At 54.7% G+C, this 25175-nt stretch overlaps 2 protein-coding genes across 12 annotated transcripts in view; one reads left to right on the forward strand and one right to left on the reverse strand.

Annotated features, from left to right (window-relative positions):
- Window positions 1–1002: 1002 nt before the first annotated feature.
- Window positions 1003–19694, forward strand: SGSM3 (small G protein signaling modulator 3). Of its 6 annotated transcripts, none has more exons than XM_068667120.1 (22): window positions 1003–1153; window positions 6329–6398; window positions 6962–7047; window positions 7706–7772; window positions 8501–8709; window positions 8837–8944; window positions 9263–9406; window positions 9806–10001; window positions 10227–10372; window positions 10789–11016; window positions 11673–11727; window positions 14867–14994; window positions 15106–15261; window positions 15778–15832; window positions 16110–16159; window positions 16683–16835; window positions 16927–16997; window positions 17108–17156; window positions 17464–17549; window positions 17783–17905; window positions 18550–18610; window positions 18819–19694. In XM_068667120.1, exons 2-22 carry the CDS (start codon window positions 6392–6394, stop codon window positions 18900–18902), a joined length of 2262 nt encoding a protein of 753 aa, XP_068523221.1. In that variant the 5' UTR covers window positions 1003–1153; window positions 6329–6391; the 3' UTR covers window positions 18903–19694. The 6 variants fall into 6 exon arrangements, with proteins under 6 accessions (XP_068523221.1, XP_068523254.1, XP_068523227.1 ...); XM_068667153.1 differs by lacking the exon at window positions 1003–1153 and adding an exon at window positions 1542–1608; XM_068667126.1 differs by lacking the exon at window positions 1003–1153 and adding an exon at window positions 1694–2168.
- A 1064-nt stretch (window positions 19695–20758) lies between these two features.
- The window catches only part of MRTFA (myocardin related transcription factor A), a 73400-nt gene continuing 68983 nt past the window's right edge, over window positions 20759–25175 (reverse strand). For 3 of the 6 annotated variants that reach the window (XM_068667103.1, XM_068667086.1, XM_068667073.1), the window contains exons 12-15: window positions 24219–24383; window positions 23235–23444; window positions 22952–23012; window positions 20759–22612 (exon numbers count right to left, since the gene is read on the reverse strand). In XM_068667103.1, coding sequence (XP_068523204.1) covers window positions 22113–22612; window positions 22952–23012; window positions 23235–23444; window positions 24219–24383 — 936 coding nt within the window. In that variant the 3' untranslated portion in view covers window positions 20759–22112. The remainder of the gene's footprint in view (window positions 22613–22951; window positions 23013–23234; window positions 23445–24218; window positions 24384–25175) is intronic. The other 3 variants (XM_068667078.1, XM_068667113.1, XM_068667095.1) reach the window with 3 other exon arrangements.

Here is a 25175-nt window from a genome sequence, read left to right on the forward strand (position 1 = left end):
GGTAATTCAAAAGATTATAAAAGGCTGCACTTGCTTTCAGAGTACTGCAGTTTGGGGAGCTAATAGGTAAAAATATGAGGAAGAATGAAAGGGAGAGGACACGGAACTTATTGGCTGCATCTACAGGGTGGTCCTTCAGTGCTCTCCGGCTGTTTTAATACTGTACCTGTGGCTTTGTACCTTCTGACAGTCATATTTACAGGCGTAGGTTAGGAACACCCGCTGTGATTTACTTTTCCAGGTCCTCGACTCTAAGTGCTCAATAGTGAATGTAAGGTGGACCCTGGCACATGTAAGCCATTCTCTACTACAAGTGCGTTTTGTTTGATAAGGAAAGAAAAGGAGATGTGGGAATTGAAAGAGGGTTTCAAAACAAGATACCATGTTTTAAAGAGACTTGTCTGTGTTTAGTCAGAGAAGTGGGGAAGCATCAGGCCGTGATCGCCCCTCATCGAGCTTGCTCTGCCTTTACCTTGCCTCGAGGCTAAGGTGTAAATGTTTGTAAGTGCTAATGGTGTTTAACATATTTTGCCTGTTTGTCCTATTAAAATTTAATTAGCCAGCTGCTTGGGAAGGGTGACTTCAACCGAGCACTGGTAATTTTCAAAGCACTCCTCAGGTGGATAGGCAAGAGGGAAAACAGAAATCCTCCTGGTTTTCGGTCCTTTCCTGTGTGGGGTTAAAAAAATATATATAAAAAAAAAGGACCAGGTGATGGATCTCATCATGTGGAAATAAATCCCTGTGCTGGGAAGGGGCAGGTGTGTGCTCTGTGGCGGTTGGGGTTATTGAACGTGAGGTGAGGCGCTGTGAGGTAGGACTCCTCCTCAAGGCTTACAGCCCCCGGGAGGAGCCGGGTGTGGGACCTCGCGTCCTTTATTTCCCCCAGTACCGCCAGAAAGCGCTTCGGAAGCGCTTGTTTTATCGCGACACGCCTCGCGGCAGCCCCTATCGCCGACAGAGGCGCTGAGGCAAGCAGCGGCGCGGCCGCCTACAACCCCCGGCGTGCCCCGTGCCGCCGCCCGGATGCCGCGCATGCGCGCAGCGCCTCCCGGAGCGGCGTGTGGGGCCGCCGCGGGGCCGGGCGCCCGCAGTGGGGGGACGGGCGGGCGGCGAGGCGGGGGGGCGCCGCCGCCGCTGCTGACAGGAGCAGGTGAGCCGGGGCGGGATGGGGGGTCCTGAGCCGGTCCGGGGGGCTCGGCCGGCCGCCCCTCAGCCTCTGGGGCTTCCCTTCGCCTGCTTTTCCCCTTCCCTTCCCGTCCTTTCCCTCCCCTCGGGGTGGTGGGGTCGGGGGGGGACCATTCCCCGCTGTGCCTGCCTCCTGCCCCCCGGCTTTCCCAGGGGGCTCCGTGTCCGAGCAGGTGCTTCCCTGCCGAACAGGTGGCTTTCAGCGATGCTCTTTGTGTTTTTTTGTTATTTTTTGGTTTGTCCGTGACGGCACAGCATCCTCACTCACGATGATTCACGATGCCTCAGTCATGGCTCAATGCGATGCTCTTGGAGGTTGGGGGGGGGGGGGGGTCGGGATAAAGTAGTAAAAGTGCCGCGAGGAAATGGAGGCTCCGTCGGCTTCAATGCACGGGAGAGCGAGGCCACAGCTTGCTGCAGGTGAGGTGTTCAGCAGGTGGTCGGTGGCGGGAGGCTGGAGCCCAAAAACCCCCCAGCAGAAGGAGCAGGGCGCTGCCGTGCCGGGGCAGGGCTGCTGGCTGGGCTACCTGAGGAGCTTTGCAGCTGCTCCAGAGCGCTGGGAGGGAAAAGATTTATTTCCTTACGGCTTTCCGGATGCACACGGTGTGTGTGTGTGTGTGTGGTTTGCCCTCTGCGGAAAGGATGGTTGGGTCCTACCCCAGAGAGTTGGCTTGGTAATCGTAGGGACTGCTGGATCAGTGATCTGCATGAAATGAGCTGCGGGCCTCGGTCGCATCCTTAATGAATCGGTCTGCGTGGTGCCGCGCTGCCTGCCATGCTCCGTGCTTGTCAGGCTGCTGTGACCAAAAAACCAGGGAGTTTGGCCCTGAGCGGTACTGCATTTGGCATCGCAGCTGTTTTGGAAATGATTGGGGTGCTTGGTGCCCATTGTCCTGGCTGTTAACTGGAGGCTTCTTACCAAAACACGAGAAGGGAAGAAAGCTTGTAGGGGAAAAGAAGTCCTTGCAACTTTATCAAAGGTAAGGATGTGCTGGGGCGTGTGGCCCTACAGCTCCTGGAGCTGGTGATCAGCTGCTGATTGGTGATCTGCATCACATCAGTGACCCTGATCCTATCCAAACATGAATCGATAGGATCTTAGGGACTCTGTATGTGATGAGGTGGATGGAGAGTTTCACTGCACGTGGTGAATGCAGTGTCCTAGATGTCCCTCGAGAGCTGGAGAGGTGTTGGCATTTCAGCGTTGTATCCTCAGCAGCACAAGGTCTCGTTTGAACTTCTTTCCTTGCCACCTTTCATCAGACAGGCAAATCCTGAGACACGCAGGGTGACTGGGGAGGGGTGTTTGTGTCTCGCCGTGCTTGTCTGCTGTCCTGCTGCTGGCTCCAGGGAGGGGGGAGGAGGAGGAGGAGGAGGAGGAGGAGGAGGAGGAGGAGGAGGAGGAGGATGTTGTCTTGCCACGTTTGTTTTGGCTCTGAGGAACTCTCAGCTGTTTTGATACAGGATTGCAACAAGTGATACTGGTAACAGCAATTCTGGTTCTGGCTTTAAAAAAAGAAAAAGTGCCTTAGGGGAGGTAGAAATGTATTTGTTTTATGAGATGGGAGAGAAAAAGATAGCATTTGGTCATTTGTATGATGAGAACTGTTGTCGCTGCCCAGTCAGTGCAGTTTCTTGGCTGGGTAACACCTGATGGATGATTCAGAGATGAGAGAGAATGTCCATAACCCGACAGCCCTTTTGTTCTGGGCAAGAATTCTTCCTGATCCCCAGAAATGGGAACTGTGGTTATTTTTGCCTTGCTTTGTTACAAATGCTAATGATTGTCACGTAGTTTGCTTTTGTTTTTCCTCTCAGTTACCCATGTATATACGCTTCTGCAGGAGCAAGATCCGAGTAGTCTAACGCGACGTGTTAGATGGGAGCTTTGCAAGCAGTCCTGGAGCCCTGGCAGGTGTTTTGAGTGTTTAGCCTCTTCAGAAAGTTGAGTTCAGGAAAGACAGAGCCCCGGAGGGGATAAATCTGGAGTGCTGTGGGAGATATTTTCCTTGAAAAGCCGTTTTTTTTGGAGCTAAATGAAGTGAGACCTGCTAGGTGAGGCTGAGGTTCTCTTGCTGAGACTGTTTGTGCATGAGCAGCACGGTGACAGGGGAAGTGACCTGGATCCAGCCTTTCCTGCGTGGGAATGACAAGCCCTGGCAACTAAAGCTCTGCAGATCCGTCAGAGGCTGTACCGAGGCAGAGTCATTCCTCAGGCTGTTCCTCTGCCACTGGGAGCAGTAGGATGAGAGCAGCCTGGGAATCAAACTTCCACCTGGGAGCTTGTGGGCTGGCTCTGGATGTGATGGAGAGCCAGGTTAGAAACATCTTTTGGAAAGTTTGGGAGGAAAATGAGTTTGTGGAGTTCTGCAGAAGTGCCCTGGTGCTATACCGTGCTTATTTGGGTGAAAGCATCCTTTTATTACACATCAATAAATTGCATCACGGAAAGGTGTTTGGGGTCCACTTAGCTGCTAACCAGAAACCTCTGGATTGTGTTTGTGTAGCAGTATTTGATGTGAAGCCACCTTTGCAGCCTTCCCTGAAGACGTGGGCTCTCACAAACCCGCCCTCTGGCACCCACGGGTTTCGTCCCGCCGCATTTGAAGCGAGGAGAGTTTCACCATGCAGCGAGAGAGGTGGGAGCAGACACCTCTGTGTAGTTTGTGTCCTGGCCCTTTTTTTTTTTTTTCCATCCCCATTCAATGCAGACTTGAAAAAACAAACAAGCAGCCCTCAGCTATTGTTCCAGAGCTTGGGCTGGCGGAACCTCCTCATGTGAGATGGGAGGAGCGCTCTGTGTTCCCATCGCATGTCCTCTCCCCACGAAAATAATGGGAAAGCCAGGGTTGGGACACGAGGGCAGGAGGTGCCTGCTTCTCGTCTGTGCTTCATCGCTTACGTAGGTAGTTGTGAAGCTGGAGTTTCCTTCTGCCTGCGTACGCACAGAGCAAATATTGACTCGAGGAACTAATGGCATTTGCAGCTCCGGGATGTGCCTCTGCCTGGCCCGAAGGGGAAGGCTCTGGGGGAAGGGAAGGCAAAGGGGAATTACCAGGTTCGGGGTTACTGGGTTCCTGCTCCCCTTGCCTGTTGCAAGTCAGGATTTTAACTCGGAAAACAAAACCTTTTTGTTTTCCAAAACAAAAGTCCTGAGCTTCTAGGACTGCAACAAAGCGTGTGGCCTTGTGTTGCGTACTGTGGCTTTGCAATCACTTGTCTTTCCTAAAACTTTTTTGTCTTTTTTTTTTTTAAGCACAGGAAGAAGGTAGAGAGCAGTGGAAGGCAGCTGGCAGGGGGATTGGCTGCGTGCAGAGCGTTGCTTCGTGTTCAGTGGGAAGTCGAGCTTTTTCCCGTGCTTAGTGTCAGAGGAAGAGATTGTGTGCGATGCTTCCCTGACAGTGGATGAAAGTCTGGCAAGAATTGTGGTTGTTCTCCTTCTGGTGCTGTTTGCTGCTTGCTCCCTGCATGGCTGTTCGTTGTAGGGTCTGCAGCATACAAAAGCAGTGCTTTGTCAAACTCCTTAGTGCTGCTTTTCTGCCGGATTTTAGTTCTGTTTGGCTAAAATCATCAGAGGAAGAACATCCCTGGGAAGGAGTTTTCCTTCCAAAATAAGGATCTTACCGAAAAGTTCCTGGAGGCCAGGCTTTCAGGAAGGTTTCCCTAGGAACCAGAGGCAGGAAAAACCTGCCCACCTTGTTCAGCGCCCTGATATCAGGGGAGGAAGGCCAGCAGAGGAGCTGTTGCTGCCAAGGCGGAGGCCGGGCTGCGTGACGTGGGCAGGGGGAGGTGTTCCCCAGCGCTGCACCTGCCCTGGGACCTGGAGTCTGGTCTCCTAGTCCTTGTGGTGTCTTAGTGGGGGCAAACTTGGTGCTAAGAGAGCAAGTGGGGCTGACAGAAGGACAGGGGAGAGTTCACAGAACTCGCAGGTAAGCAGCTGGTCACTGTGTGGACAACATAACCTCGGAAACAAAAGCTGGACTTGTTTTTTTTTTTCCTCCTTTTTGCTCTAAGAGTTGGTGTCAGATCACAGTGTCTGTTCAGCCATGTCGGCCTGTCTCATGCCGAGAGCTGTTTGACTCTGGGAGGAAGAAGCCTTATCTTTTGTGTTCCCAGATGCCTTCCTAGCTGCTTATCTGAGTGCTGGAGCGAGGCTCCTCTAGGCTGCAGCTGCTTGCTGAGATGCAGAGGCAGGAGCGGCAGTGTAACCTTGTAGTGCTTTGCAGCCAGGAGCAGCTGTACTGCAAAGGGGAAGCTGGAAAATCCATCCGAGGTGTGCAAACATTATTTTCTCCCAAGTTCTTTCCTAAATAAGCTCGAGTGGCTGATACATCCCGACTTTCTCTGCTTGCTGGAGGTGGCTCTCGCCATCTCCCACACACACAGAGCTATACGAATTATCCTGAAGCCCAAAATAAATGCCTGTTTCTGACCACCAAACTATTCTGTTGCTGTACTGGAAACCCCTTGTCTGAATCTGCTGTGAACCGGTGCCAGGAAGGTAAGGAGGCTGTGTGCTGGTTCATCATGAACTCTGTTACCTGATGCATTTCAGAGGAGCCTAGCTCATTGCAGGGGGTTCTCCCTGGCATCTTCTCCACTTTCTGGGCTAGTTGATCACAGGAAAGCCTTGTCAGAGACTTTCCTAGTGCCCTTCAAGAGTTTATGCCACAGCCTAACACACATCGCTCCTGTTTTGTGCTGATGCTCCTAAAACCTGTTTCCGACTTCCTGAGTCTAAAGACACCCCTCAAACCCTCGTCACCATTCCAGTCCCTTCTCCACGGCTGGTGACTTCAGAGAACGATCAGGTGTTGTTTTAGCATCTGTAATTAAATACAGGACTCACTGTGTGATGGAATTGGGCTTGATTTTTGGCATACTTTCAGTCAGCAATGCTGGTGGTGTCCCACAGAATTTGGTAGATGATGCCGTGCTCTTTCTAGCTGATAGGTGTGAAATCAAGAGGGAATTCCACTCTTTGAAGGTTAATTTTCCTGTGGGGAGCTTAAATACTGAGGGATTTAATTTTCCTGTGGGGAATTTGTGCGTGAGGGGTCTGACTGTCCCTCGCTGTGCTCTCAGATATGTATTGATAAGATGCCCTCATAATCAATTCTTCTTTTCCTGTTTGTAACAGGATAGTGACCTCTCACCTCTGAGACCAGTGGGCAGCCTCTGCCAATCAGCCTTACCTAGCACGATGTCAGGTGAGCAGACAAAAACAGACCTTCTTATTTGATTGCATTTTCTTTCTTAATTTACAGCTTAGTAGAGCAAAGTTACGGGTTCCTGTAGACGTCCTTTTCATTACCATACTTCTCTGTATAAAACAGAGGGAGGGCGAGCGCCCTGCTCCTTCTGACACAGCTGCCTTTTTGCTCAGGGAGAGCTCAATTCCTCCTTTTGCCCTGTGCTGAGGCTGCTTCAGCCATTGAATACAGAGGAAGGAGGAGAATGAAATGCAATTTGTCTTCCCCCATGCCAAGGGAAGCCGAGCTGCTCAGGGGGACACCACCTGAGGCTGGGAAGGGGCTCACCTGGAGCACACGAGACCATGGCAGGTGCACGTGGGTTGCTGCAGCTTTCTACACGTGGGCTGGCAACCTCGGAGGGAGGGCAGCAGCCTCCCAGGCCTTCATCAGCAAGGGGAGCAGATGAGCATCCTGCGGAGGGCTCTGATCTCCCATTTTGGTGCCTGGCTGGCAGAGTGTGCGTGTTCACGGGGAGTCCTTCTGGGTTTTCACTGCTGCGTGTTGCTCTCTCTGTTTAGGCCACCACACTCCCTCTGCTGGGGGTCCCTTCTCGGCGCTCACCCCCAGCATTTGGCCACAGGAGATCCTGGCAAAATACACACAGGTACGGCGCGGGGCAGGGAGGGTAAATGCTCTGGTTCTGTGCAGAAAAAATAAGGGACCCTGGTGGCTTTTGGGGTCTCCAAACACCGTAGGGGAAAGGAGGGAGGGAGGCACTGTTCCGCCAGGGGTGTGGTTGCAGACACTTGTTTGCCACTCGACCTTCATTTGTCTTGTGGCTGTGGCTCTCGCAAGAGGATCTTGCAGGGCGTCAAGAAACTTGGGCGAGTTATTGCCCTGCTGTGTGGCAACTCTTGCTCCACTGTGAAAATGTTGACACTCGAAGGGAGCCTCTGTCACCATCAGGCTGCTCTGGGCGGCTTGCACAGGGCAGGAAGGGCTCGCCTCAGGGCTTGCTGCCAGGTGGGCAGAGCAGAAAGGAAGGAGGCAGCCCTGGAGCTGTGTAACCTGCCCGCAGGGTTTGCCAGAGGCAGCTGCACCCAGAGAGGCAGGTTAAAGCTGATCTGGGAGCTCTGCTAGGGCACGGGATGAGCAGGTGGGCTTGTAGGATGGAGGCACCTGGAGGATTTTAACCTCCGGGCGAGGAGCGCAGTGGCTCAGAGGGCTCGGTGCGGTGGGACGGGGCGGTATCTGCTGGTACCTGCTGGGCTGTGCAGTGCTGGAGTGGTGAAAGTGTCTGTTCTCCTTCCTCACACCCCCAGAAAGAAGAGGCCATCGAGCAGCCCGAGTTCAAGTATGACGAATTCGGTTTCCGAGTTGATAAGGAAGGTAAAGCCAGCCCCATCCCTCCCCATTTGGGAATGGGGACGTTTCCAGCCCTCAGGCCATGCAGCGTGAGGGCAGAGCTTGTTTGCACGCGTGCCCTGAGGCACCTTGAGCTGTAGAGGATCCTCTCGAAGCAATGACCTGAGAGAGAGCAGTTTCCTTCAGACAGAGCGTTTGATAGACTTGTGCGTCCTGAAGCCAGCAGAAAGGTTTGGATTGCTTTGCTGGGATCTGTGTTAGGATGAAGGATGCCTTACGTCAAACCTGTGCTGGCACTGAAGTATATTTTAGAAAGATGGCCCAAGATTAAGGTGCCCTCTCATCGTGAATTTGCCAGTGTTCTTATTAAAGATCCTTTTGGTGATTAGCTCTCCCCGAAGTTAACATTTTGTGCCTCATTACTTGCGTGAGCATATGGCTTTCTGCTTGTCGCCGCCGAGGCTCGCTCTGCTTTTGTCAGCTTGATTTACAGATCCTCACAAAACCCAGCAGGACGACTGCTGCCAGGGTCTTGTTTCATTCCTGCCATGCTCTGCTGTAAATCAGGAGTGAACAGAGGCTTCGCTGCCTTTTGCTTACAACAAAAAATTGCTACATGGAGAAGAAAGTTAGAAACCAAGCTCTGCCTTCCCGTGCTGTGGCTGGAAGACACGAATGTTTTGATGTGCTTTCTTCAGATGGATGTGCTGCTCCTCACCTGTCTCCATGTCTCTCCCTTCTCTTGCTCCCAGACGGTGCTGAGACCAACTCCAGCAAGCTCCTGGGGCTCCCGCTGACGGAGGAGCCGCAGCAGAGGCTCAAGTGGCAGGCTCACCTGGAGTTCACGCACAACCACGACGTGGGCGACCTCACCTGGGACAAAATCGAGGTCACCCTGCCGCGTTCAGACAAGCTGCGCTCGCTGGTGCTGGCCGGCATCCCGCACAGCATGAGGCCACAGGTGAGAGCGCTGCCTGGCTGGGCACAACCCCGTGCCCGGAGTAAGAGGCAGAGGAACGAGACTGCTTTCTTTTGGTTGAGAGGGTGCCAGGTTATGGCTCTCAGTGGCTCCTCCTCTCCCTGTTCAGCTGTGGATGCGCCTTTCTGGGGCCTTGCAGAAGAAGAGGAATTCCGAGATGTCGTATCGGGATATCGTGAAAAATAGCTCTAACGACGAGACCATTGCTGCCAAACAGGTGAGAGAGACTGCCTGGTGCTGACTGGGCAGGAGAAATCTCCCCCACCAGCATGCCTGCTCTGAAGCTGGGGGGGCTGAGTGCAGACAAATATTTCTTAGGAGCCACCAAGTCGCTGTCTGGCTTTTTTTGCATGTGTTATGAGGCTATTAAACTGGCCCCAGGCGCTTGGACAGGGCCTTCCTCAGTCCTTAAGGACTTGAGAATTGTGGAGGGAAGCAGAGTTCCCTAAGGCAAGGAGCCACGGGTAAGTACAGAGAGCAGAAGGCCGTCGGGTGCTGCCAGCTGACCGTTTCCTCGTTCGTGCCTGTCTGGCAGATTGAGAAGGATTTGCTCCGCACGATGCCCAGCAACGCCTGCTTCTCCAACATGAACAGCATCGGGGTGCCACGGCTACGCAGGATCCTACGGGGGCTTGCCTGGCTCTACCCGGAGATTGGCTACTGCCAAGGCACCGGCATGGTGAGTTGCTTTCCTGGTGGTTTTGCAGTGGGGTCGCTCTGTCTGTGACAGCTGTGCTGGACTTGAGGCAATTTTGGGATTTGAGGCAATGCTACCAGACACTGCGGCCTCCAGACTAGCTGAAGGGAAATTCATTCCGCATGGAACACTTCTGAGGAGAGGTGGAGCAGAGCAACAGCGTGTGTCCAAAGGGGTGGAATAATTCAGTCTGTCCGTGGGGGAGGGACAGACAGGCTTCCTCTCTCTGAGGAGAAATCCCTTCCATGGGAGAGACTGCAGGAGAGACAGTAGAGAGAAAAGAAGGTGCTGGTCACCTAGGCACGGGTCTGTGTGAGGAGGGGAGGAGAGTTCCTCTCCTCTGCAGGCTTGGCACGCAGGCTTTCTTCCTTCAAATCCCAGGTGGCTGCCTCCCTGCTGCTCTTTCTGGAAGAGGAAGATGCCTTCTGGATGATGTGCGCTATCATTGAAGAGCTGGTCCCTGCCTCCTACTTCAGCACCACCCTGATGGGGGTGCAGACAGACCAGCGCGTCCTGCGGCAGCTCATCGTGCAGTACTTGCCCCGCCTGGACAAGCTGCTCCAGGAGCACGACATCGGTAAAAATGTGCCTGTAGCTTTTCTGGCCAGGGTGCTGTGCAGGCAGAGATCGCTGTGCTCCTTTCACAAAGGGAGAACAAGAGCTAGGAGCAAACCTCCTGGCTCTGGAGGCCATGGCAATGCGTGGTCATCTTTAAGCTGGGAGGGCAGCGCTCGGGGGAGTCCATCCCCAAAGGCTGGCTGAGTTCCCCTGTCGTGATTCCTGTCTGTGTCTCTACTCACAGAGCTGTCCCTCATCACCTTGCACTGGTTCCTCACCTCTTTCGCTAGCGTCGTCCACATCAAGCTGCTGCTGCGCATTTGGGACCTCTTCTTCTACCAGGGCTCCCTGGTGCTGTTCCAGCTCACGCTGGGCATGCTCAGCATGAAGGTAACTCCTACCCCCTCTTCCTTCTTTATAGTATTTCAGTGCTTAATGGCAAATTTTAGGGGCAAGGTTTTGTATCCACAAAACCATGTGTGGGCTGGGAAAATGTGTGAAGGGCGAAGGTGAGTAAGAGGAAGGTAGAGCACAGCAGGTGCTGCACAGCATGTGAGACTGAGTAGTTTCCCTTTCCTTGACCCCAGGAAGATCCCTGCTGTGCCTGCTCCTGGTGGAATAGCTTCTGTTTGATTGATTTGACTTCATTTCAATGGTGGATGTTAAATAGAGTTTGGGGAGCGGAGCTCAGTGCAGTAGAGTAGTGCCCAGGCTGTGAGGATGCGTAAAATCGCATCCAGCAGCCCCAGGAGCAGAGCTGTCACGTACCTACTGCTCCGTGTGGTAAAATGATGGCATCATTGCAGGAGGACGAGCTGATCCAGTCCGAGAACTCTGCCTCGATCTTCAACACGCTGTCGGACATCCCCAGCCAGATCGAGGACGCCGACGTGCTGCTGCGGGAGGCCATGCGCGTGGCGGGCTCGCTGACGGACGTGGCGGTGGAGACCCAGCGTCGCAAGCACCTGGCCTACCTCATTGCCGACCAAGGGCAGCTGCTCAACTCCAGCACCGCTGTCAACAATTTGTCCAAAGTGAGTGCCCAGATCGCTTGGAATTAACCTGAGCACACGAAATGCAATAAGAGTGGGATGAAGGCATTAGTGAGAAACCGATATGCTGAAATAACTCTGGAAGGGAGAGTCAGAAAACAGCGGCAGCCTTTGAGAAGCTGAAAAAGAAATTCATTTGTGTTTAACCTCAGACTGCAGTCTGCAGCTGCAAATGTAGTAGCTCCGGTTTGTCAAGCCTGAGTGGAAGATATATTCTGGATGCTCCTCTGTGTGCTTATCAGCAGACAATCGTGCAGTTCTGAAACGTAATGGGCATCCACTTAGAAATCTAAACACAATTACTTGTGGAACTGCTGCTGGCAACAGGTGGAATTAAAACTAAAATCATTCAGTTGAATCACGGTTGGTTCTCGAACTTCAATTATGCTTTCGTAATAATTGGGCTATAAATAACGTGTTGCACATGGAGCAGGTCAAGCAGGAGAGCTGATTCACTGCAGCTGGAACCAGAACAACTGCCTAAAATTGCTGGGTCACTTGTCAGCCCCTTCCAGCAGTTACTGTCAGGACCCCTTGCTCAGACCTGACCATTGTGGAGGGTTGCTTCCTTTTCCTGTACTAAATCTGCTGTAATGTGTGCACTTTCCTTCTTTTTCTCTTTTCTCTCTCCCCCGTAGATTGTGCGGCGCAGGACTCAGCGCAGGAAATCTGGCATTACCTCTCTGCTGTTCGGTAAGGACAGTCCTGTGCCTGCCCTGTGGTGTGGATGGATCTGGCAACCTAGGAGGGAGGGTGCTGAGTGACAGGGAAACTCTGAGAAGAGGAGAGGAGGGAGCTAGAAATGAAGGACAAGATGGAAGAAGTATAGTTTTCTATTCACTTGCTTTGGTCTGAGCTCAGAAAGTGAGTTTCAGATCAGCTGGTAAGTCCTGAAGTGGTGACTGACAGTGGGCTGCAGCTCAGCCCTGTGCCCAGGGCTCTAACACATCTTCTGGCAGACCACGTGCAGTCCATGGGCTGTATGCTGCTGTCTCCTGATATTGCTCCTCTGAGCTCAGGAGCATCGTCTCTGAAGATCTGAGACAGGACGGGATGGTCCAGTGGGTCATCCATCAAGTTTTTTAAGTCAAAATTTAAAAATGCAGACATCCCTCGTGCTTCTTCCCCTTACCTGCTACAAGAGTTCGATGTCACGAACAAACATCTTTGATTCTTTACTCTCACTGCTTATGAGCTCGCCCAGCGTACGTCCAGAAAGCACATGGCCAGGATAGGTTTTGCACAGATACAAAAATAACTTCTGTGGCTTTTGTAATAGCCTTTTCTATCGTAAACCTCACTGTCATCACCTTCTATGCAACTGGCTAGCTGTCTTGAAATTGCTACATCTCACCACAGAAATTTGTTTTTCCGGGGAAGGAGAATGTACTGAGTTTACAAGGTTTAGATAATGTTCCAGTTGTGGTTGAAATGGCCTGAATAAATTTAAAGCTGTGTTTTACTGGTCTCTTCAGAGAAGAGCTTTTCTGATGGTCTCGGTGAAGCTCACATCTTGTCAGAGGCTTTGCTTACACGCACGCACAGCATTGCATAGAAAAACGGTAGTACAGCACTGGTGAGGCTGTAAGGTTGAGCGTGCAGAAGTGAAGAAAGGCAGGAAGGCTGGGAAGGTTGTGACTGCAACCTGAACTCTTCAGTGTAAGGCTATCATACGGTCAGTACACGCTGAATCTGTAGGGAACGTAGCTGCCACGTGCATCTTTCTTGTGTCTCAGCCTCTTGGCCAAGTTTGAGCACCTTCCTTGGAGGTGATAGTGAGTATCCCCAGGCAACAAGGCAAATTTGAAGTTCAAGTCTCAAAATGTATCAGTGGTGGAAGATGATTGATGATCACTGAGATGAGGTGGCTTTTAGTACAGTGACTGTCATGCTTTTGCCCTAATGTTATCCTTAATAACTAAAACATTATTTAAAACGTGTGTGATAGTGGTTTTACCACTAGTGGCACCTAGTCTTGCTCTGGGTGGGAGTAAGGATTTATCCAGAACCTAATTCTTCTTCCATAGAGAGAATGAAGACGTAGAAGTAACTTGGACAGGGGTCACAGAATCACTGGAGAGCTGCTTGGAAGGGACCTGGAGGAGGTTGGTAGTCCGACCTCTTGTGTTCATGCTAGATCGGGTCAGCCAGGGCTTTCTGTAGCTGAGCCTCAAGAGGTTGGATCAGATCTCTAACAAAGAAATAGCAAAAAGAAGCGACGAAAGGCCGTACATGTTGCCCTTTTCCTCTTAGCTGGTCGTTGCCCCAAGGAGACCCAGGAGGTCTCGTCCTCCTCTGCACAACTGCTCGGTCTTTGCAGCTCAAAATAGAGCCTCATCACACGTGGCCAGTCCCGCACTCATTTCCTGTTTTGGAAACACCCCCAGGTGCAGCGAGGTGAATCTGGTGGAAACCCCAGGCGCCTTCCTCTGTGTTTTGTGTGTTTGGAGGTGCGAGGGTGCAGAACTTTCTTCCTGGCTCTCCTGCTCGTGTCTGGGTGGGATTCATCAGGGTGCAGGATTTCGGCCAGAAGGGGCCAAACGATGAAACAAAGAGTCAGCAATCTGTGGAAACCAGGGCAGCCCACGGCCGGCGTGGCTGTGGTTGTAGTTTCTTCTTTAGTCACACTCTGTTTCAGCAGCGTGAATTTTCCAGGAATCTCCCCCACGGTCTGCGTGATCACTCGTCTATTTACGATCTTCCTCTCTCTCTGAACCTGCAGTGAGGCTTCTTACGTCCTACCCCATTGCCTTAGGAGGAGGTTTTGTTAATTTTCATTGTTTGGCCTGGGAGTTTGTGTGCGTTAGCCTCTTCTAGTCCAGAAGCAAAGTTCAGTTTTTCTCTTATGCTCTCTGTCTAAATCTGACTCTCTTATTTAATAGAGCAAATGGGAAAGAATTATAAAAATCATTTTAAATCTAATACTGTGTTTCCAGTTATGTTCTTAAAGTTTGGGACTTTTTAATTAGTATCACTTGGATTAAAAGACACCGTTAATCACTTTTCAGTAAGCAGGAGCTATTCTTCGTGGACGCATAGCAAAAACAGATCTAGGAAAACACACGTTGAATTTAAAACAAATGATATTTCTTAGGAAAAGAAGCAAATGTTTAATCACGTACCCAATTTTTAAGGCATTCAGATGCATTCATTGCCTAAATAACCAATACCAGTAGGTGTCTTTCTGCATAAATGAATTGGATTTTTGGCAGCTTATGTGGGAATTAGTAAAAGTTGGAAGTTGGGTTACTTTTATTTTGTACTTATGACCATCTGTATACACCAAAGTCTTTGAACTTTGGCTGTTAGGGACGCTGAGGTGACGGAGGATGGAAGCTTCTCTCTCATGGCTCTCACTTCTGGGCTGACACAGGAAAGTGGCCTGTCTTGGTTTTCGCATCTTTTTCAAGTCTCGGTGAAGGAGATGCTCTCACCCTGTACACCGTGCAAAAGTTTTAAGTAGTTTTCACAAAAGCTGTTTCAGTTTTAAGAGAATTTCAGTTCCAGGAGACTTTTTGCAGTGTCCCTAGTTCTGAGTCTGAGCATGGTGCTGCCCCGTGTGCTGTGCAGGCAGTGCAGCAATGGCTCGGCACACTGAGTGGCCCAGAAAGATCCCAGACAGCGTCCTCCCGGTCCCATGTATTTGTTGGAAATAGCTCCTTAAAAATTGGGACAGCCTTGTAGATAATTCTTACATTAGTGAATAGATTGGCAGTAGGTTCCTGCCTTAATGCAGGCAGGCTTGTTTGATTTCTGGCACTAATAAGAAATAAATATCTTGTGCTTGGTCTCCTTTTCCTCACCTTCCCCCTGGCTGCATGGGCTCCACCAGGGGACGACGACCTGGAGGCCCTGAAAGCCAAGAACATCAAGCAGACGGAGCTGGTGGCTGACCTCCGCGAGGCCATCCTGCAGGTGGCCCGGCACTTCCAGTGCGTGGATCCCAAGAACTGCAGCATTGTGAGTGGGATGGGGGCTGCCACGTGCCGAACAGGCGCTGTAAGCTCTGGGAGATGAGCTGGGAGTCGCCTTCTGGTCTTCATTCCTCTTTGCTCTCCATCCTTGTGCCAGGACCTGACCCCGGACTACAGCATGGAGAGCCACCAGCGGGACCACGAGAACTACGTGGCCTGCTCCCGCAACCGCCGGCGCCGCGCCAAGGCCCTGCTGGACTTCGAGCGCCACGACGACGACGAGCTGGGCTTCCGCAAGAACGATATCATCACGGTGCGAGGGGCAGCACGGGGAACACCCAGCCCGTCTGGGAGATCCGCTCAGGGTAGCTGGGGGTCCGAGGGAAGCACTGGGTGGCTCTGGGATGAGGCAGGGTGTGAGTATGGTTTTGTTGGTCTTTCTCAACACAACTACAAAGGCCCTTTCCTGGCTGCCATACAGCAGAGCCAAAGCTTGATTTGGTGCCAGTTCAGTGCCTCACACCAGGCTGTGGTAAGGCTGTAAAAGCATCCGTTTGCCTTTTAGCTGTGGGCGCCCCATCTGGAAGTGGGGAAAGAGGAATGACGTTATGTTTGCAGTAGCTTTTTGCCATTGAAAACCCTGCACCACATGAGATGAAGGCATTGGCAAAAGAGGAGAAGGCAGTTCCTCATCGTGCACACACAGACAGGCAGCTGTAGCCCTCCTCACCTGTGGGGGGAGAGTTCTGTGTCCTGCCTCCATTCCTTGCTGCTTGCGAGTCGTCGTCTGACGCTCTTCAACCCCTGTTTCCCACCCCCTGTCTTTCAGATCATTTCCCAGAAGGACGAGCACTGTTGGGTGGGAGAGCTGAATGGACTGAGAGGTGAGAGCGGGGCAGGCTGCACTGAGGGGATGGGTGAATCAACTGGGGAGCAGGGTGGGATGCGAAGGATGGTGGCTGGGTGCATGTCATCTCTGCTGCTGGTGGGCGGGATCCCATAATTGGCTTCCTCCTGCAGTTGCCTGAATTCTTGTGATTTTTCAGGCTGCTTGCTTCCTTCTCTGGGGCTGGACTCCATGAACTCTGATTTATTCTCAGCCCCACTGGTTTCTCATCTCCACTGTTTGTTAGGCTCACCTCTTTTGTCCGTCCTTTGTAGGTTGGTTTCCTGCAAAATTTGTGGAGATCTTGGATGAGAGGAGCAAAGAGGTAATTAAACAATACTAATACTAATTGAAAAGGGCCCTGTATTACCCTCACTGAGTGCATTTGTGGGGAGCTGAGCGCAGTGCTTGGAGACCGGCTCTGGGAAAGCTGAGCAGCCGTAGGGCAGGCACGCAGCAGGATGCTGGGGCAGGGTTTCAGCCTGCTTCCTTCTGCCTGTGCTCTCTTCCTCCTTTGAGGCTGTCCCTGTGGATCTTGCCGGTGCTTTCTGGTCACCACAGTGGATTGTCCCCCAGCAGCTGTGCCCGAGGGAGCAGTGCCTTGGTTCCCCTGGTGAGATGCCAGCTTTTAGAGCAGATGCCCCTCGTGGGGCAGCACTGGGCACAGAAGTACTGGTGTCCCAGCGAGTCCCAGGGGGCCAGCACTGACCGTGGCGCCTCACACAAGATCATAAATGGCCGAGGGAGGGGGCTGGGAGTGAAGGAGGCGTGCGTGGAGCAGCTGTGGGTGAGCACACCACCTCCGTGTGCTGTCCCAGTGCACTGAGCTGGCTCTTGGTGCTCCTCAGTACTCCATTGCTGGCGACGACTCGGTGACGGAAGGGGTGACGGACCTGGTGCGAGGCACGCTGTGTCCAGCCCTCAAGTCCATATTCGAGCACGGACTGAAGAAGCCGTCGCTGCTGGGGGGCGCCTGCCACCCCTGGCTGTTCATCGAAGAGGTGAGGCAGCTCCCTTCCCTTCCTAGGGCTGGGCCAAAGGGGCTGTAGGGCGATGTAGGGTCGTGTGCTGACTGTCCCTCTGCCTCCCTAGGCTGCGAGCAGGGAAGTGGAAAGGGATTTTGACTCGGTGTATTCTCGCCTGGTGCTCTGCAAGACGTACAGGTAAGGCCCTGTTATTCGCACACTGCTCCTGCGTGCCCATCAAGCTGCTGCTCTCCACCTTGGGGGGGGTGCCCCAGCCTCCTCGTAGCTGTGTGCTGTCATCTTTTCAGGCTTGATGAAGATGGCAAAGTCCTCACCCCAGAGGAGCTGCTTTACCGGGTGAGCGCTGCCCCAGCCCAGCTGGTAACAGGGCTGTTTCCTGGGGGGGCTGCTGGAGGGCACTGCCCTTCAGGGAAGTGCTTGGGAGTCTCCCTGACCTTCCCCAACTGGGGAGAGGCACAAATGGGAACTGTCTGGCAGCCTCAGCCCCTGTAATGCTGGTGGGTGGCACTGGGTGAGGCTGGGAGCGCTCTGGGGGGCTCTGGGGGGGGCAGCGTTCGGCTGTGCTGCTGACACGGGATCTCAGCTCGGCCCCGGCTGAGGCTGAGCTGCGAGGAGGCAGTAACCACATCTTCCTGCCCTCCAGGCAGTTCAGGCTGTGAACATGACGCACGACGCCGCACACGCACAGATGGACGTGAAGCTTCGCTCCCTCATCTGTGTGGGACTCAAGTGAGTCACCCGGGCCTGCCGCCCCCAGCGCCGGGGGTGCGAGGAGCCTGGGAGGGGGCAGAGCAGGCTCACAAGCTGCAGTTGTTTCAGCCTGCCTTGGGGTCCTTGAGGTGTGCTGGGGACAAGATTGTGGGCTGGGGTCGAGGCTGGGGCTGAGAACGGCCTGTCCCAAAGGGGCAGAGCTTCTTCCCATGGCTTCAGCCGAGTAACGTGCCCCCACCCCCTCGCCGCAGCGAGCAGGTGCTACATTTGTGGCTGGAGGTGCTGTGCTCGAGCCTGCAGACCGTGGAGAAGTGGTTCCATCCCTGGTCCTTCCTGCGCAGCCCCGGCTGGGTGCAGATCAAGTGTGAGCTGAGGTGAGTCTGGCCCCTCGGGCCTCGCCTGGATTTCCTCCTCCCCCGTGGGAGCTGGGCCTCACCGTGGCACGTTTTGGACCCTCTCCCACCAGCAGCAGTGCTGAGATCTCTTTCCGTGTGCTGAGGCAGCAGCAACCGTCTAGACAGCCTAATGGGGTGCGCTGGGCCCGCCGGATTTAGGGCAAGCCCTGGCTCCTGGGGAGCTGTGGTGCCAAGCAGGCAGCAGCTGCCTGTCCCCTCAGCACTGCACTGCCCCCCTGGCTCCCTCACAGCCGGGGGCAGAGCTCGTTCTGCACAACCACAGCACCAAGGGGCTGCTTCTGCGCTGGAATGGGGTTGTGGGGAGCAGGAGCTGAGCCCTGGGCCGTGGACAGCTTCCCTCAGCCACTCGTGTCTGTGGTGCAGCAGAGCCCGGGGCTGCGCTGCTGTGTCAGGCTCTGTAGGGGCTGCACTTGAGTCGTGTTTTTGAGCTTCTCCCAGGGAAGTCCAAGGAGGAGGTGGAAAGAGGGGAAGGTGGAGAGCTGCTGCTGCTCTGTCGGTGCCAGCAGGTGCTCCCCACCCTTTCAGCTGGGCGTTTTTCTCGGGCTGGGACCATGCTCTGGGTGTGTGCCTGAGCGCCGGGCTGTGCTCTCCTTCCCTTCCAGGGTCCTCTGCAAATTCGCCTTCAGCCTGTCTCAGGACTGGGAGCTGCCCATAAAGAGGGAGGTGAGTGGGCAGCATCTCCTCCCCTCCTTCCTCTCACGGCCTGGGGCAGGGTCGGAGGGTGCGGATGGAGCCGTTTTCCGCAGGGCCTCTCCCCGCTGCTTGGAGGTGGGCAGTGCAGGAGCTGCCTGGCTCCTGTGCCCGCGTTTCACCCGCGGATGCTTCCCCCTCACTTTTCGGGGCGCTGACCCGGCTCTCTGTCTCCCTGCAGGAGAAGGAGAAGAAGCCGCTGAAGGAAGGGGTGCAGGACATGCTGGTGAAGCACCATCTCTTCAGCTGGGACATAGACGGGTGACCCACACCCCGCCCCGGCCCGGGGAACCTTCTCAACGGCACACGCTCCTCTCCCCCACCCCGTCCCCTCCCCACGCTTGTACCCATGACAAAATCCCCCTCGGGAGGCTGCCAGAGCTGCAGACCCCAGGGCGGCCATGGCCTCGCGGGGTGGCTTTGGGCTCTGGAAGGTGGAAATGGGGGGAATGGGGCTGTGGGAGCAGGGCTGGCGCCACTGCTCCGGACCAGCCAGGGGCTCGCCTCCAACAGGGAGAGGGGAGGCGAAGCCCCAAGCACTTGGAGGGGTTCCCCTGACCTGGGGCCGGGGCAGGGAAGGGGAATCGGTGTTGGCCTCATCCCACTGCTCTGGCAGCGGGGTGCTGACGAGGTGCCCGAGGGCACCAGCCCCGCTACCACCGGAATGTCTCCTCTGGGAGACAAAAACCAACACTCCCCTAAAGCCCCCGAGTGTTTCATGCTGTCGTTTTAGTCTCTAGCTGATTTTTACCGTTAACCAAAAAGCTGTAAATTATCTCCAGGCCCGTGTGTATATTTTGGCACTGTTGTAGCTCAGGATGGGGTTCAGGTGGGAGCTGGCTCAGGGAGACTTAACTCGTCCTCCTGGCCCCGCGGTTGGCGGCAGGGCCAGGGCGGGAGGGGAGAATTGCTGCTTTGTGGTGGTGGCTCTGGATATGGAGTCTGTGACTTTCTACTGAAAGCGCTTGTCTGTGAGCACAAAACTACTCGTGAGATGACACTAGATTCTTACTGCCCTTTATTCCGTGGGTTTGTAAATAAAAACTGCATCTTGGGAGAGCGCTGGGCTGAGCCTTTGTTTTTGCGCAGGGCCGGGGATGGATTTAATTCCTGAAGTCTTCAGTAACTTGAGCCCCTGAAACACAGGCAATACTCAAAAACCAAGGGACTAGGGCTGCTGGTGGCCAGCAGCAGTGCCTGCAGGTGGAGGGGTTTGTCCAAGAGCAGCAGAGACGCCTCGGAGCCCGTGGCTGTTTGGAATTTTTTTAATAAAATGGATTTTTTTTTTTCTTCAAATATTTGTAACTGAAAAAATAATTCAATTTAAAGATCCGTTCTCTCCCCCGTCACCTCGTCGCCTTTTCCAGTTGAACACTCGCTCTGGATCCCATGCCCCAGCGCCGTCCCTCGCGGGCGGTGCTGCCCACCCCTCGCCGCTCGCTGCATAGTGGAAGGGGGAGTGCGTGCTAGTCAAATACACGGTACAAACAAGTAGTGGTTACAGCAGAAAGATTCAGGATTACATTCAAGGTAGAGGCAGAACATCAGGCTTTTTTTTTTTTTTCTTTCTTTCTTTTCCCAATGGGTGCAAAAAACGTCCTTCCAGGGGAATACCTCTTCCAACAAAGAACTATTGAACTATTATTCAAACAAATAATAGTAAGAAAGCAGAGAACCGGGCTGGCCTCCTCCGGGCACGTCTCAGGGAAAAGATCACTCTGGGATATCCTGGGACAAGGCGCTGTCTTCCCCCTGCCCCTGGCCACAAGGTTTTGGTGTGCTCTCCTGGCAGAAGCCCTTTGTGCGGAGGGGCTCCGGCAGGGTCGCAGGTTTCCTCAGCCAATTTCAAGTCCGTTGGGCAAATTGAATGAATTCCAACAGGTTTCACGAGCGGAGGTGGGGAGGTAAAGGCGAAGGGGAGCACCGGGAACTCCTCCTTTCGCCGCCCACCCAGGGGAAGGGTGAAATCGGGCGCTGGCGCTGGCACCACTGCCAGCAAGGAGCGGGGGGCTGCAGGTGGAGTGCTCCCACCCTCCTGCAGGAGCAAATTGCACTTGGATACTTGAATTCTTTACTAATTGCCACTTGGTAATTCCTTGTACAAAAGAAATCACACAGCTGTTTTGCTTTTTTTTGGGGGGGGGGAGGGAGGGCTAACCTTGAGCTCACTGCGGGCTAAAAGGAGCTGATTTTGCTGAGTACGACAAACAGGCAGCCTCATTCTTTTTTTTCCCCCTTAGCCTTTAAAACCTTGGAGGGAAGGTTCTCATCCCCCTTTCCACCACGCCACCCTACTTTCCTCGTAAGAAACCACTCGCCTCCTGTGCCCACATGGTCCCATGGCTGGGCAGCTGCCAGGGTGGGGGGAACAGGCTATAACACGGCCCTTGCCCAGTCTCCAAAATCTTGTGCTGCAAAGAGCGCAGGGCAGCAGCCTGCAGGGAGCAGCGAGGGTGTTTTTTTTTTAACCTTTTACCTCACAGACCTGCAGGGAAGCACTGAGGATTTGCTGCAGCGGAGCCGAGAGCAGCTGCTCCTTCCTTTCTCACCCCTTGGGGCAGCACCTCTTCCCTTTCCTTGCCTGTGGGCCCTGCCAGCCTTCCTTGGGGCACGGGCACCCCTTTGGAGGGCTGTGGGGAGCTCCTTACGCTTGAGGCACCTGCTGCAGGGAGGAACAGCGCAGCTGAAGGCAGAAGAGAGATTGCACGTGGCCCCGAATGATATGTTGCTCGTTGCCAGCTGTGCCCGCCGCACGCTCCCCAGGGGCGGCTGGGGCCGAGGGGTGGGCTCCAGGCACAGCCAGAGGTCTGGGGGCAGCGAAGGACAGGGTTAACACACAAGGATCTGGATTTTAGCACCTTAAAAAAAAAAAAGAAAAGAAAAACAGAACCGAACCGTTTCTGCAGCCCAAAGCAAGTGAAGCAGCGGGCAGGCCTCTGCCAAGCTCAGCAGGATTTGGGAAACCAGCTTGGACAGTACCAGGCTGCTGGGAAACCCTGGTTTCCTTTGGCTATGTTGGCAAAAGCTGCCTGCTCTGCCCAGCTCCCCGCGGCCCTGCGCCACACCGGGCCCTCCCCGACAGCCTCCTGGAGCTGCCATCCCTGCAAGGAGCATGCTGCTGCTTTTGGGACGGGCTCGGGACCAATCCTGCCACATCCTGCAGTGAGGCGCGAGGGAAGTCATGCCCAGGAACATCCCAGCACACAGCTCCTGCCGGCTCCCTCCTCACCCGAGCTGGCCAGCCCCAGAGCTGCAGCCTCCCTGGCCTGCTTCGTGCAGGAAGGACACTGTTGGGGGAGGAGTACAAATACTAGGAGCTCCTTTCTTTTTTTTTTTTTTGTTGTTTTCTTTTTTTTGTGTGTTTTTTGTGGGTTTTTTTTTGTGTTTTTTCTTTTTTTTTTTTGGTTGACTGGCCTCTTCCCCCTGCATGCCCGTGCCCTCCCACGCCCGTTCCCTTCAGTCTCCGCTCACAGAGTTACAAGCACGAATCCCAGTGCAGCTGCAGGTCATGTCCATCAAGGAAGTCTGTGGAAAAGAGGCTGGGAGCCGCGGTGCTGAGGGGAGCCAGGCTCATGACGGACCCCCCCGGCAGCTCCAGCCAGTCCATGCTGTCCAAATTAGCCTCAGCCAGATCCAGGGCTATGCCCCCGGCCGGCTCGTGAGCAAAGTGCAATTCCGAGGTGTCCATTGGTGAAGGCGGGTGGTCCAGGATGGCCGAGCTGCTCAGCATCTCACTGTGGAGGTCGTCGATCAGGGACAGGGGCTCCGGCCCGTCGTGGCCCGCCGTCAGCAGCGGGAGGCCGGTGCTGCTCTCTAGGAAGTCCTCCAGCCGGCCCACAGGCACCGGCTGCCCCATGGAGCCCGGCCCCGGCAGCTCCGAGGCCTGGTGGCTGCTGGGCGGCGAGGGGCAGGCGGGGGCCGCGGGGGGCTCTTTTCCAGCCGGGGATGACTGCTCCTTGAAGTCGGCAGAAATCTCTGTGTAGGGAGCAAACGTACGAAGCGGGGTGAGGAGAAGCTCTGCCGCTGGTAGCGGGAGCCCTCCCACCCCGCTGGGCAGCAGAGACCCCGCTTTGCAGCTCAACCCCTGGGGAACTGAAGCTGTGGCCGGTGTGGCAGGGAAGATGTGCCCAGCTCTGATGCAGCAGAGCCACCAAGAAATGTTTTAAGCACACCAAAACTTGCTGGCGTCTCCCCAGGGGCTTTAATGCCTGCCAGGGATGCGGGAGCAAAGAGCGGTGACAGCCAAGCACATCAGCTCGCTGCCACTTCCAGGCTGAAGCCCCAGGGCTGGGAAGTGCCGCCTCAGCTCCTTACCTCCGCTCTCTATGAGGATATCGAACAGGTCGTCCATCTGCTGGCTGGAGCAGCCGTTCTCCTGGGGAGAAGAGGGACGGGTTAGCTCCCCAGGCACCAGGGGTGGGGCTGTTGTTGTACAGGGGGCAGCCAGAGGCACGGCACCAGAACCCTCCGTAAGAGGGCTCAGAAAGGGACAGTTTGGTCTCCGTGCTCTTTTACTGGCCCGGATCAGGAATCTAAAGGGCTTCACAACAGCACCTTTGCACCTGCTCTCCAAGGGAAACAGGAGAACTGCCCTCACCTGGGCCTTTGGCTGTTGCTTCATGGCCTCTTCATAGCCTGGTGGCTCTTTCATTGGGACCGAGGGCACGGGGAGAGGAGGTGGAGGAGTTCCAAAAAGCGACGTGTGCTGCTGCTGCTGCTGCTGCTGCTGCTGCTGCTGCTGCTGCTGCTGCTCCAGGTCCATGTGGGCTGGGGAGGGGGCAGCAGGAGAGCCAGGCTGGGATGAGGGCTGTTAAGAGCGAAGGCAGAAGGAATGATCAGGGGAAAGCTCAGGGCTGCTTTGAGAGACCATCACCCCCCTCTCTTGGCGAGGTCTGCGCCGTGCTGCTCCCAGCAGCCCGGCTCCTTCTGTGTACTCGGTGCCCTGCGCGCTGCCTGCGGGGGCGTGAGGCAGACTTCCCCTCCCTGTCAGCTGGAAAGCTCTCGCTGGTATTTTTAATACCAAAGCAACCACGCCACAAACCACCACCAGGCTGCTCCTGGCTGGGGAGAGCTTCATCTGTCCACGTGGGGGAACTCCTCGAGGACTTTAGAGAGAGAGAAGGCATTTCCCTCGCTTTGTTCAGCCTCCTCCGCACTCACGACGGAGCCGGGACCTCTCTTTTCCCCCACCTCTCTCCCTGCAGCACCGGCTTTGGGGGCCTGACAGGCAGCAAACCTCACAGCCCAAGGGTGGGCGGGGAGCACCAGAGCACTGAGAGGTACCAGAGCTCTCCAAAGGAAGCCCCAGGCGCTGCAGGAAGCGGTGCTGGTGACTCAGCTTTGCCAGATGAATCAGCACCCAGCTGCCCATACGAAACGTTCGAGTGCGGCCAGGGGGCTTGTGAGTGATCCAACCCACGTCTGCTTCCCTGGAAAGCCGGTCACCTGCTCTGCGGCCCGCCTGGAGAGGAGCAACCCCAAGCCCCTGCTGCCAGAGCTGCTCTGGGGGCTGCTCTCCACCTGAGAGGGGCTGGAAACCCCAGCGTTGTGGCAGCGGCCACTGGAACGGGCTGGGGGGTACCTTTTTTGGCACACTGGGTTGGCCGGCCGTGCCAGGAGCACCAGTTTTCGGGGACCCTTTGTGGAAAGCGTTGAGGAAGAAGGGCTGCAGGGTTGGTGGTGCTGAGAAAGACAATGTGGTGGGGGGTTGCTGCCCTGGGACCACCTGCAGGACTGGCTTCTGACCCTACAGGGAGGCAAAAGGATGAGGAGAGTCACTGCAGGTGCCCTCCACAGCACGCGAGCTCAGGGAGCCTGAGGGGAAATGGTGCCTTCGTTTACCTGCTGCATTTCCACAAGGCCTCAAAGCGAACCAAGGCACCGACTCTTTGCAAAGGGGCCATCCCACTCTGAGTACACTAGGAAGGGCTCCTACCTGCACATCCTTTCCAGGACCTGACCCAGAAACGATCCTCCGAGCTCTAAAAACTCTTCATAGAAGTATTTCTCTCTCTGATCTTAATTACATGTTAAAGAGCGAGCTAAGTCATGCCTGACGTGGGCACAGCAGGGGCTCTTTAGCGCTGTCACTTGGAGGAGGGGTAAAGGCAGAGGTGCTCCCTTTCTCGATCCCACATTGCTCTTCACAAAGACATAACTAACAGGTGTGCTCAAGGCACAGGAAGAGAAATACAGCACGTTCAGCTGTACCAGACAGTAAAGGCCACATCCTTTTGCCCTTCTCCAAGCTGAGACACCACCTTCAGAGCAAAGCTCCTGCCCACACCACCCTCTGGCAGCTCTCTCCGTGCAGTACCCACCTCTTCATCTCAGCAGCGCTCCTTCAAGAACTGGGGACCCTGCTGGGAACCAAGGCTGCCTGCGGTGCCTGTCATCATTTTTAGTTGACAGAAAGCTCCTGTCTAAACCTCCAGCTGGTATTTTGTCCAGCGGCAGGAGAAGGTGCTGGGAGACCTCACTGTGATGATGGTCTCACCAGGACTGTGTGTGTGTGTGCGCTCCCTTCCCACCACTGCTA

The sequence above is a fragment of the Anas acuta genome, chromosome 1 (genome assembly GCF_963932015.1).
Source record: "Anas acuta chromosome 1, bAnaAcu1.1, whole genome shotgun sequence".
Lineage (NCBI taxonomy): Eukaryota > Metazoa > Chordata > Aves > Anseriformes > Anatidae > Anas > Anas acuta.

Bases quoted from the DNA above. Each gene is read 5' to 3' on its own strand.
- SGSM3 (XM_068667120.1), top strand. The intron at 16,836-16,926 runs GTGAGGCAGCTC...CTGCCTCCCTAG, and splicing joins CCTGGCTGTTCATCGAAGAG to GCTGCGAGCAGGGAAGTGGA. The intron at 16,998-17,107 runs GTAAGGCCCTGT...TCATCTTTTCAG, and splicing joins GTGCTCTGCAAGACGTACAG to GCTTGATGAAGATGGCAAAG.